Source organism: Xyrauchen texanus, chromosome 36 (assembly GCF_025860055.1).
Source record: "Xyrauchen texanus isolate HMW12.3.18 chromosome 36, RBS_HiC_50CHRs, whole genome shotgun sequence".
NCBI lineage: Eukaryota > Metazoa > Chordata > Actinopteri > Cypriniformes > Catostomidae > Xyrauchen > Xyrauchen texanus.
The window spans coordinates 11,385,015-11,397,823 of NC_068311.1; the positions used below are offsets into that span (position 1 = coordinate 11,385,015).

At 39.4% G+C, this 12,809-nt stretch overlaps 1 protein-coding gene across 2 annotated transcripts in view; it reads left to right on the top strand.

Moving 5' to 3' along the window:
* The window catches only part of LOC127629627 (neurofibromin), a 115,416-nt gene that overhangs the window by 19,202 nt on the left and 83,405 nt on the right, over nucleotides 1-12,809 (top strand). For both annotated transcript variants that reach the window (XM_052106749.1, XM_052106750.1), the window contains exons 4-20: nucleotides 1,389-1,579; nucleotides 1,805-1,911; nucleotides 2,245-2,312; nucleotides 2,441-2,516; nucleotides 2,616-2,773; nucleotides 4,925-5,098; nucleotides 5,233-5,361; nucleotides 6,472-6,546; nucleotides 6,655-6,786; nucleotides 6,926-7,054; nucleotides 7,466-7,579; nucleotides 7,722-7,801; nucleotides 7,897-8,020; nucleotides 8,554-8,800; nucleotides 9,001-9,074; nucleotides 10,871-10,954; nucleotides 11,355-11,699. In XM_052106749.1, the coding sequence (XP_051962709.1) occupies nucleotides 1,389-1,579; nucleotides 1,805-1,911; nucleotides 2,245-2,312; nucleotides 2,441-2,516; nucleotides 2,616-2,773; nucleotides 4,925-5,098; nucleotides 5,233-5,361; nucleotides 6,472-6,546; nucleotides 6,655-6,786; nucleotides 6,926-7,054; nucleotides 7,466-7,579; nucleotides 7,722-7,801; nucleotides 7,897-8,020; nucleotides 8,554-8,800; nucleotides 9,001-9,074; nucleotides 10,871-10,954; nucleotides 11,355-11,699 (2,307 nt within the window). The remainder of the gene's footprint in view (nucleotides 1-1,388; nucleotides 1,580-1,804; nucleotides 1,912-2,244; nucleotides 2,313-2,440; nucleotides 2,517-2,615; nucleotides 2,774-4,924; nucleotides 5,099-5,232; nucleotides 5,362-6,471; nucleotides 6,547-6,654; nucleotides 6,787-6,925; nucleotides 7,055-7,465; nucleotides 7,580-7,721; nucleotides 7,802-7,896; nucleotides 8,021-8,553; nucleotides 8,801-9,000; nucleotides 9,075-10,870; nucleotides 10,955-11,354; nucleotides 11,700-12,809) is intronic.

The following is a 12,809-nucleotide window of genomic DNA, read 5'->3' on the forward strand; positions in this document are numbered from 1 at the left end:
GCATTGATTAATCCCATGGCATGTTGCAAAAAAAAAAAAGGTGCGACCAAATCATATGCTGGTGCGACCAACTGAGAAAGTTGGTAGCACCAGTGCAACCAGTGGAAAAGTTAGTCTGGAGCCCTGGCCATGCGACTCATTAGTTTCATGGGGTCTTTAAATTGGTTTCACACAGACACATTTTGGTGGTCATAAATGTTAAATGATAATACAGATCTGCCTCTGCTCTACCATAGTTGTTACACATTCAGGACGCTCTGCTTGACCCCATCAGTTCACATGTAGGGTATTGATCCACTAATGTGTTAGTTGGGAGCCCTGTCATTACGTTTCCATTCCGTCTCTTCCCCCTTTCCTGCTTGCTGCCGATCCTAAAGTGCTTTCCCACTGTAGCGTCAGTCCGGTTTTCAACTCACTTGTGTTGGATATATTGTGTAGGTATATAAGCACATTCTAGTGTAGCCTCTGCCTGTAGATACACATGGTCTGATTCTTGGATGAGAATATGGTCGTTTGAGCTTACATTTTGGAGATTATACATTCAAGGGATTATATAAGTAGTCACTCCCACTTGACATGAAGACAAAGTTATAATTTCTAAGCTTTGTCTTATAAAATATCCTTGGGATTCTTGAAAATGTTGCAGGTATATTAAGAAACATCAGTGACTTTTATTTTGAAATTCCCTGAAACTCTAAATATTTTGTAGCTCATGCTATCAGTGCGATCAACGCATTATTTAACATTGCTGCCTATCACGATTATGGTGATAACCAAAGACAACATATTTATAATAAGATGATCTCTGAATAATTTACCGCATCGACTTAAACGGGGTGCCTGCTGGTGCATAATCAAACGCATCAAGGGAGTTTTTTTTATATTTCTTGTTGCTTAGTACTCTCAAAGATATTGTTGAAGCAAAAACGAGTGTGTGAAAAACACTTTGGTGTGAAGTCAATTCATAGACTTCAATGTATTCTGCAGCACTGACGCGAGTCATGTGATGACCCTTAACGCATATAAATATCACTCACTTTTGCACATTAATCATTGCTCTTCACAATCACAAAAATAACCGATCAATTTCCACGGCACAGTGGTTGGGAATCACTGCCCTAATATACACTTTTCCATTTTAAACGTAATTTTTAACATGTTGGGGAATAAAATTTCTTGGAGATGTTATTTGTCATCATCTGAGCTGTAGTATTTAGTGCTTTCTCTTAAAATAAAATGTACTTATGTTTGCAGTGGTTCTATGATTGTTTTGAAGTTATGACAATATTCACACAGATGGGGCACATTTTCCTGATTTCGCCTAGGGCCCCACATTCCTATGAATGACAAATAATGCCTGTGTGTGTCTTCGCATGTGCACTCCTCAGCAACCCAAGGACTGTCTGAGGCTGGATGAGGCCATGTTGGTAAAGCAGTTGCTGCCTGAGATCTGTCACTTCCTGCACTCATACCGCGAGGGCCAGCAGCACGCAGCTCAGCTACGCAGCTCGGCCTCCGCTGTGCTTTTCTCCCTCAGTTGCAACAACTTCAACGCTGTCTTCAGCCGTATTTCCACCAGGTGTGTCTATAACACACCAGGGTGTTCTACAGGGCTCTCTGTTCTAGGTCCTTTTTTCAATGTGTGTTTGAGCCCCAAAATACACCCATTATAACTGATGAAAAATGCTTATTGAAAAAAAAAAACATCTGTACAGATCTTTGTAGTTTGTTTGAATGTTTTATGTTGATTAGTAACAAATGAAGACGTTAAAGCCTTTTTAAACTTACTGATGTCTCCTTACAGATTGCAGGAACTCACAGTCTGTACAGAGGACACAGTGGATGTCCACGACATTGAACTCATACAGTATATCAATGTAGACTGCTCTAAATTAAAGAGACTGTTACAAGGTAAAGCAAAGCTATGTTTCATCCTTTTTTTTACCATAAATACTACCTTGATACATTTGCATTATGGTGATTAGTGCATTTTTTGCACATTACAGTAGGCTACTGTCTGTTGGGCATGGTTTAAACATGCTTAATTTTCAATAAAATATCACAATTAAAAAAAATCTTAATGGTCTAAAATATTCTCTATTTTGGGGGGAAATTTGACCCAAACATTTCTTGTGTTTTCACGAGTTTCACCCTTGCATACAGTATATAATAAAAATGCATGCTAATTTTATTCTATAGATGGATTTCTCTTTTTGACTATAACTTCTCAAATGTTCCATTTAGAAACAGTACTCAAATTCAGATCTTTGAAAAAGCCTGCACAGCTTGCAGTAATCAGCAGTTTGGAAAAGGTAAATGCTCAAGTATTGAAATAGATTAAAACAAGTTGGGGACATCCCTATAGATTATTACAATGAATCATTCTTGTTAATTTCAGATAGAAGGTAACAATAGTTAATATACGTGATGTTTGTGTCAGGCCTTCTGGAACTGGGTGGAACACTACCCTGATGAGTTCACCATGCTCTATCAGAGACCCCAGGCAGACATGGCCGGTGAGTGACGTGATAAATCATATCTGCATGCATTCGTTCACCATATTGTTGAAGTTCTTGTCTAAATGTGTGAGGGAATGCATTTGTGTGCTTATGTAGACTGTGCAGAAAAGCTGTTTGACCTGGTGGACAGCTTCGCAGAAAGTGCGAAGAGGAAGGCTGCTGTGTGGCCGCTACAGATCATCCTACTCATCCTCTGTCCAGAGATCACTCAGAGCATCACCAAAGAAGTGGGGGGAGAGGAGAAAGCCAACAAGGTTAGAGGTCTCACACACAATTACTTCTGCTCCAGTTTATCTGCGGTTGGCAAATATACTTAATTTGACAGCACAATTTATATTAATGTATATTCCACTAATGAGCCAAAACATCAAGACCACCTGCCTTGGATTATTTCTGGATTATCCAAAATATGCTTTTAGTCCTCCGCGTTCCGCCAAAACTGTGCCGACCCGCTGAGGCAGGAACTCTACAAGACCCCTGAAGGTGTCCTGTGGTATGTAGCACCAAGACATTAGCAGCAGATCCTTCAAGTCCTGTCATTTGCGAGGTGCAGCCGCTGTGGATTGGACTTGTTGGTCCAACACATCCAACAGATGCTCAATCTGATTAAGATCTGGGGAATTTGGAGGCCAAGGCAACACTTTGAACTCTTCATCATGTTCCTCAAACCATTCCTGAACAATGTGTGCTGTGTGGCAGGGTGCATTATCCTGCTGAAAGAGGCCACTGCCATCTGGGAATACCATTGCCATGAAGGGGTGTACCTGTTCCACAATGAAGTTTAGGTATTGGGCCTTTGTCAAATTAATGTCCATATGAATGGTCGGACCCAGTGTTTCCTAGCAGAACATTGCCCAGAGCATTACACTCCCTCCACCGGCTTGTCATCTTCCCATGGTACATCCTGGTGCCATAATTTCCCCAGGAAAATGGCGCACACGTACACTGCCATCCATGTGATGAAAAAGAAAAGGGAACTCATCGGACCAGGTGACCTTCTTCCACTGCTCCAAGGTCCAGTTCCGATGCTCGCTTGCCCATTGATGGTGCTTTCGAGGGTGAACAGGGGTCATCATGGGCACACTGACTGGTCTGTGGCTACGCAGCCCCATATGCAGTAGGATACGATGCACTGTTTTGTGACACATTCCTCCAGCAACCAACCTAAAACTTTATGTGAATTGAGCCCTCACACATCGATAAGCTTTGTGCGCCCAACACCCTGTCACCGGTTTTTCTCGTCTCTGACCACTGTCGGTAGGTGCTCACCACTACTGACCAATAGCACCTCACAAGCCTTGTCGTTTCAGAGATGCTTTGACCCAGTCGTTGACTACGATAACTGATTGTTCGCTTACCATCTAATCTACCCAGTCCTTAATATGTGGCATTGCTAGGAGATGACCAACATTATTTGCTTCACCTATGGTTTGTCATAATGTTTTGGCTCATCAGTGTATATTATGCATAGTACATTAATGAATATTACAATTAGTACAGAAGTGATTAATTAATTAAAGGTATAGTACACCCACAAAAGTTGTTGTTAATGTTGTTCCAAACCCATATGACTGACTGACTTCCTTGGAACACAGAAATTGAGATTTAAGTTGGTATGACAAGCCTCACTTTAATTGTATGGAAAAAGATGCAATTAAAATAAAACTGGCTAATATCTCAGTAGAAATTATTATAAGGGTTTGGAACAACACAAAGGTGAGTAAATGTTTACAGAATGTAAATGTTTGGACGAACTATCCCTTTAAAAATTTTTTAGGCGTATCACTAATGCCAACTGGTTCTAATGTGCAAGTTTTAAACCGTCAGATACACAGATGCATTATTTTAAGATTCACTTCTGTTTGTGGTGGACCACATAAATGAGTGCTGAAGAAACATCACCTGACACTGAAAAAGAAGCTTTAGTACTATAGCTGAAAACATTGTCTGTAATTTGGAGTTATTTTGGAGGCTGTGCCGCACGCTTGTAGTTTAGGTCAAAGCAATCTGCGCTGAATTCGACCAATGAAACAAAACTCTATTTGTAAGACTGTCAGTGAGATTGCAATGTGCTAAAACAGTTGTATTGAAACTAAACTTGCACTAAATACAACTTTGTTGAATATGATTTGAATGTTTAAGGGTTGGCATGTTGCTTGCTTGCTGTGTATAATTTATTTTAATATAAATTATTATAAATGTAAAATTAGATTGAAGACTTTGGATTGGAGTGTTTTGAATGTGAACAAAGAATATGGCCTACTGTCGAAATGGTGGAGTCCTACTACCATTGGTTTTAATCATATTTTTACATTCTTGTCTAATTGCTGCTGAGAATAAAAGTAGGAAATGTCCAGCAGGTTTCTTTGATTAACAAAGCAAGCTGATTTATTTCTTTTTAACAGAAGTCCTTTGTGGACAGTCTGCGGAAGGCTCTGGGACAGCACAGCGGCAGCAGACAGTTGACCGAAAGCGCAGCCTTTGCTTGCGTGAAACTGTGCAAAGCCTGCACTTATATCAATTGGGAGGACAATTCAGTCATCTTTCTCCTAGTTCAGTCCATCGTCATGGACCTTAAGGTAAGCAAGGAAATATTTAACTATACTGAGTGAATTAGCACAGATTTGTCTCCTAAATCTGCTTGGTGGAAACTTGTAATTTGATTGGAGGAGGAATATTTGGGTGTGTAACCTTGGTATGTTTGTTCTCCCAGGGTCTCCTGTTTAACCCAACTAAGCCGTTCTCGAGGGGTGCGGGCTGTCAGAGTGCCGATGTGGATCTGATGATCGACTGCTTTGTGTCGTGTTATCGTATTAATCCTCGTAACAACCAGCACTTCAAGGTCAGCTCAGCTACTGACCCTTGAAAGGATTATTCCTGGAATCATAGTTGAATACAAGTTAAGATCAATCAGCAGTATTTGTGGCATAGTGTTGATTACCGCAAAGAAATATTTAAACTTGTTCCTCCTCTTTCTTTAAAAAAAGAAAAGAAATAAAAAGCACAAATCTGAGTTATGTGAGGCACTTACAGTGGAAGTAAATGGGGCCAATCTGTTAATGTTAAAAATACTCACAATTTCAAAAGTATAGCCAAAAGTAGTAAACAATATGTGTTAACATGATTTTAGTGTGATAAAATCGCTTACCTTTTCTGTGTAAAATTGTATCCAACATGATGACAAAATGCTGTAAACTCAAACAATAAAATTACAGTAAAACGATGATTGAACTTTACAGCTCAAATAAAACACAAGTTTAAACAGAAGAATTAATGTGGGTTATTTTATAACATTTTAAGCTTCACGTTTCTGTTTTTAAACCCTCCAAAAAGTGTCCCCATTCATTTCCATTGTAAGTGTCTCACTGTAACCTCGATTTTTGCTTATTTTAAAGATGAGGAACAAGTTTAAATAAATCTTTGTGGTAATCAACATTATATTGCTTCAATGCTATTGATTAAACTTAACTTGTATTGAACCCGGAATATTCCTTTTAAAGTTTCCAGCATGTTTAGGGTCACCTAAAAGAGATTTTTGTTGTTGGAGGTGATCACTAACCAGTCAGTCAGGCCCTTTATGCATTACATACAATTCTTAATGTATAAAATCAAGTCCACGTTACATTTTTCTTTAATGTTGACCATCCATTTTCACTCAGAATAATGTCAAATTATGGAAGTAAATGGTTGTGAATGCTGTTTCTGTTGACATGTTGATTAACCCACATACTGAGCTAGTCAAATTTCAATTGCACTGTGTACATAATTAAAAAAAAATTAAATGTCAAAAAAATCTAACGTTTCTTTAAAACCTTAAAATCTAAATTTGTTCTCTATATCAAAGTGCATAATTTTCTCACTGGTTTTAGATGTAATATAATTTTTGTATACATTTTATAATATTGTAATATCTGAGCAGTATTTTTTAAAATCAAATTAATTTCTTTGCTAGGTATGTTTAGCCTCAACATCTCCTCCTACCTTCCATTTCGTTCTGGTGAACTCCCTGCACAAAATTATCACTAATGTAAGTTGGATTTTATAAATGGCTCCAGAGTTGCTGCAGAAGTGTTCTTGCTTGCAGTGATTAAGGTGTTTGCTGCATGTTAATGTGTATTATTCATGTTCCCATTAGTCTGACTTGGACTGGTGGCCGAAAATTGACGCCATCTACTGTTACTCAGGAGAACTGCGCACCATGTTTTCTGACACACTCGGCAGAGTGATTCAGAGTCTCAGTGCACATCCACCTTTGAGGATGACATCAGTAAGACACACTATATATTATATCCTCCTAATGAGATGCTTATTGACCCTCCCACACACATTGATGCCTGCATTATGAATATGTGCCTTATCAAACAAATAATTGTTTTGCTTGACAAAGTTTTTTATTGTTTTTGAAGAGCCTGACTTTCAAGGAGAAAATGACGACCAGTTTAAAGTTCAAAGAGAAGTCTACAGACCTTGACTCACGTTGTCTGTTGCTGGCACTGGTGAAACTCATTCACGCCGACCCCAAACTAATGCTGCATGTGAGTATGGAGGAGTAAGAGAGATCAAATTAAATTTAAATGCTGAGTTCAGCTAATTTCAGTATCTTTCATGAATGCACTGAGTAGGAGTTAACATTAAATCCTGTTGGTCCTTAAATTCTTATAATATGCTCTAATCCAGCAGTGTTTGGGTTTTTTCAAGGCTAAAGGTTTTCTGCTTGTTTTAATTCTTGGATTATCCAGATCGGGTTTTACGTGCGGATTTATTCTTTTTTTCAAAAGAATGGATTTCTTTCTGTAACAGTGGATGTGAATGATTATGATTTAAGCCTGAATGGTGTGTGTAGGCGTCTTCACTAATCTAAGGAGTTGCATTTTAGTTTAAGGACATTTAGAAAGAAGTCATTGATTCTGACAAAATGTGACTATGGACTGTTTTCGCACCATCAGAATCCAGGGAAACCGGGTCAGGAAATCCAGAACAGCACAGCTGAGCTCATCAAAGGTCTGGTTCAGCTGGTTCCTCTCACACACAGCACAGAACTCTCACAGGAAGCCATGGAGGTAAGATCTCCTGTTCTCCGGATAAGATTTCTTTGTTACCCCTGATTTTTTTCATGGCTATTATTCTTCACTATCTTGACCTGTTATGATTGAGATGTTTTTATGAACGCTAGAGACTTATGTGTGCCTTTTTGTGACCCAGGCGCTTTTGGTGCTACATCAACCAGAAACCATTGAGCAGTGGAATCCTGATGCAGCTATCGAGACATTCTGGGACATCAGGTGGGCAAGACACGGAAATTTCTCTAATGTTGACATGAGGTTGTTCAGTCAACAAACCAGTTGAGGATTTGATTGTATTCTTTTTCTCCTTTCAGCTCTCAGGTGTTATTCCTGATCTGCAAGAAACTGATTGGCCATCCAATGATCAACAGTACAGAGATACTGAAGTGGCTCAGGGAGATTCTCATATGCAGGAACAAGTTCCTACTAAAGAACAAGGTGAACACGCGTTCTGAATGTGCATTGACATTTTTTCAATTTCAAAATTTTTGGCATCCATAAACGGTCATCGGTTTGACTTATGAACTATATTGCTCGATTGTTGTGGTTATTTTAAATGGTAAATGTAACAGTTTATTAAACATTGATGTCTTTTATTGAATGACACTTCATGTCACGCCTAAACCCTCACCTGTGGTAAAATCATTTATCAAAATTATAACCTGTGGTTCTGTGTACCTTAGGCTATTATTAAATCGCTCTTTTTAAAATGTGCTGTTTGAAAAATTATCCATATAATTTGCCTTCTGTGATCGTAGTCTTTTCTGACTAAATCATTCTCATCATTAAACACTTTAATCTTTGTTAAATTAAAGTTATTATTTGTTGTTCATTTCAATTTGCTGTAAGTTAAGGGGGGAACAGAAATTTGTGATTTAATGAGAATTAAAAATTCATCCCAAAATGGCACTAAATTGGTCAGATGCAATGTAAAATAAGCCCAGTCTGTGTGTTTGTATGTTTGCATGCAGGAGTTTGCTACACAGGGCAGTCTCATCCCCATCAGTAGACAGGCACAGACTAAACTGGAGGTATGTTTGTACACCTTCCTGTGGAGTCCTGACGCTGAGGCTGTGCTGGTGGCCATGTCCTGCTTTCGCCATCTTTGTGAGGAGGCAGACATCCGCTGCAGTGTGGATGAACTGCCCATGCACACTGTTCTGCCCAACTACAACACCTTCATTGAGCTTGCGTCTGTCAGCAATATGATGGCTACAGGTTAGTGGTGCCACAGCCTCAATGAGAATGGAACATCCTGCTTTAAGTAGAACAGTGGTACATAACCTGTGGCTCTTTAATAACGATGTTGCAGATTTTTTTGTCCGAACACAGATGCTTGTCAGTTTGTACAAAGAGTTTTGTGCTTTCTTTTGCAAAATAAAGCAGCCTGTAAACTGTATGTACATCTGTGCGTTTAGGCAGAAATACCCTTCAGAAGAGAGTGATGGCCCTGTTAAGGAGGATAAAACACTCTACAGCTGGAAACGTAGAGGTTAATATAAAATCTTATTTCAGTGTGTGTTTTTCAAATGTAATGTTTTAATATGACTGAAATTAATTACTATAGTAATAACTGTAACAATGTGTAATTTCATGCTGCTAACAAAAAGGTACACAGTACAGTTGAAGTCAGAAGTTTACATACACCTTAGCCAAAAACATTTAAACTCCATTTTCACAATTCCTGATGTTTAGTAGAAAGCATCCCCTGTATTAGGTCTGTTAGGATCACTACTTTATTTTAAGAATATCAAATGTCAGAATAATAGTAGAGAGAATGATTTATTTCAGCTTTTATATCTTTCATTACATTCCCAGTGGTTTAGAAGTTTAAATACACTTATTATGTACATTATTATTTTGTAGTATTGCCTTTAACTTGGGTCAAACGTTTTGGGTAGCCATGCACAAGCTTCTCACAATAAGTTGCAGGAATATTGGCCCATTCCTCCAGACTTCTGTAACGGGTTCACACGATGGGCAAGGAGGAGGCAGGAACCGGCTTAGCAGTCAACGTAAACTTTTAATGGTATAAAGAAACTGAAACATAACATAAATCACGCCCGGCTGCTCCCTCCTCCTAGTCTCACTCCTCCGCCTGATTCACGTCGGGGAATCCCTCTTTCTGGAGGGGAGGTGTTGCCCTTCCAGCCGTTGTTCTGCCGGCAGGTCTTCCCCGCCTCTCTAGAGCACTGGGAGAGACAAGGGGAGAAAGAGGTGAGAGTGAGGAGAGAGAGAGAACAAACTTGTTCCCTGGCAGATGGCAGTGGCAAGGACTCCACAACAGTACATCTCTCCTCCTTTACGGATTTCCACTTCACGGCACCAATGGGTCGGCTTTGTGATGGCCTCTTCAATACCTTGCCTTGGTTGTCCTTAAGCCATTTTGCCACAGCTTTGGAGGTATGCTTGGGGTCATTGTCCATGTGGAAGACCGATATGTGACCGTGCTTTAACTTCCTGGCTTATGTCTTGAGATGTTGCTTCAATATATCCACTTAATTTTCCTTCCTGATTGTGTCATCTATTTTGTGAAGGGCGCCAGTCCCTTTTACAGCAAATCACCCCCACAACATGATGCTGCCATCCTCATGGTTGAGGTGGTGTTCTTCAGCTTGCAAGCCTTTTTTTTTTTTTACAGATGAATGTGGTACCTTCAGGTGTTTAGAAATTGCTCCCAAGGATGAACCAGACTTGTGGAGGTCAGAATTGTTTGGCTGATTTATTTTGATTTTCCATGATGTCAAGCAAAGAGGCACTGAGTTTGAAGGTAGGCCTTAAAATACTTCCACAAATACACCTCCAGTTGATCAGAAGCTAATTGCCTAAAAGCTTGACATAATTTTCTGGAATGTTACAAGCTTCTTAATGGCGCAGTTAACGTAGCGTATGTAAACTTCTGACCCACTGGAATTGTGATATAGTCAATTAAAAGTGAAGCAATCTGTCTGTAAACAATTGTTTGAAAAATTACTTGTCATTACTTGTACATCCACAAAGTAGATATCCTAAACGACTTGCCAAAACTATAGTTTGCTGGTATGAAATCTGTGGAGTGGTTAAAAAAATGTGTTTTAATGACTGTGTATGTAAACTTCTGACTTCAACTGTATGTGCAAGTAGTTAATAAACATTACTTTGTGTTTATGTAAATGCACAGTGACACGGATACAAAAATAAAGCAATCTTAATTTTTTTTCTTAAGAGAGAAGCAAATGCTTGGACCCATTGTAGCTGTTTTGCAACCTCTCTTTGGTTAACTCTGATTTCACCTTTTGTCTTTGTCAGGCATGGGAAGACACGTATGCAAAATGGGAGCAAGCCACTAAACAGATTCTCAACCACCCAAAAAACAAGGTTGAAGATGGACAGGTAACTGAATCAAGACAATTGATTAGCAGTCCATTGGTTCTGAACTGGTTTTACATACGGTCCCAGATATCAACTGAAAACAGTACAAAAAAGGTTTCATTTTTCAATGGTTTCATGAAGCCAATAATTGACTACACAAAGCAGATTTATTTTAACCAAGATAATGTAATTTGCTTAATCCTCTTAAAAGACTTTTTATTTTGCTATCCCAGCTAAACAGTTATATAGTTCGTTGCATTTTTTTGTATTTGCATTTAGCATTTTAATATCTCAATAAGAGTAGGGCTTTACCCATTTTTGGTTCATGATCCAGCAGTTTAGAAACACTGATCTAATCAGTTTTCGTAACGAATTACTCATAGTCTATTTTCCCTACCTAAAAGTCTCTGTCTGCCCTTAGGAATGGATCAACATGACTGGTTTCTTGTGTGCTCTGGGAGGAGTTTGTCTCCAACAGCGCAGTACACCCAGCCTGGGCACCTACAGTCCACCCATGGGCCCTCTGACCGAACGCAAGGGCTCCATGATCTCCATGGGGTCCTGTGATGTGAACAGTGAGACATCTCTCAACAGGTTTATAGAGCGTCTACTGGCTCTGATGGTCTGTACGCATGAGAAGGTGGGCGTACAGATTCGCACCAACATCAAAGACCTAGTGGGATTGGAGCTCAGTCCAGCTCTGTACCCCATGCTCTTCACCAAGCTACGCAATAGCATCGGACGATTTTTTGATACCCAGGGCTTGGTAAGAGTTGTGACACGTGTCAGAAGTAATGCATTTTTCTATATTTTGTGATCTAATGTGTGGCGATTTAGTTTATATAGATTTACATTATTTAACTGATTCAAGAGAATTAATAGGTGACCCTCAAATAAATGTTCTGATCATATTTCACTGCCAAATCCAAAGGGAAATAATAAGAAATTATAATATATATATATATGTGTGTGTGTATGTATATGTGTGTGTGTGTGTGTGTGTGTGTGTGTGTGTATATATATATATACAGTGAGGAAAATAAGTATTTGAACACCCTGCTATTTTGCAAGTTCTCCCACTTGGAAATCATGGAGGGGTCTGAAATTGTCATCATAGGTGCATGTCCACTGTGAGAGACATAATCTAAAAAAAAATCCAGAAATCACAATGTATGATTTTTTAACTATTTATTTGTATGATACAGCTGCAAATAAGTATTTGAACACCTGTCTATCAGCTAGAATTCTGACCCTCAAAGACCTGTTAGTCTGCCTTTAAAATGTCCACCTCCACTCCATTTATTATCCTAAATTAGATGCACCTGTTTGAGGTCGTTAGCTGCATAAAGACACCTGTCCACCCCATACAATCAGTAAGAATCCAACTACTAACATGGCCAAGACCAAAGAGCTGTCCAAAGACACTAGAGACAAAATTGTACACCTCCACAAGGCTGGAAAGGGCTACGGGAAATTGCCAAGCAGCTTGGTGAAAAAAGGTCCACTGTTGGAGCAATCATTAGAAAATGGAAGAAGCTAAACATGACTGTCAATCTCCCTCGGACTGGGGCCCCATGCAAGATCTCACCTCGTGGGGTCTCAATGATCCTAAAAAGGTGAGAAATCAGCCCAGAACTACACGGGAGGAGCTGGTCAATGACCTGAAAAGAGCTGGGACCACCGCTTCCAAGGTTACTGTTGGTAATACACTAAGACGCCATGGTTTGAAATCATGCATGGCACGGAAGGTTCCCCTGCTTAAACCAGCACATGTCAAGGCCCGTCTTAAGTTTGCCAATGACCATTTGGATGATCCAGAGGAGTCATGGGAGAAAGTCATGTGGTCAGATGAGACTAAAATAGAACTTTTTGGTCA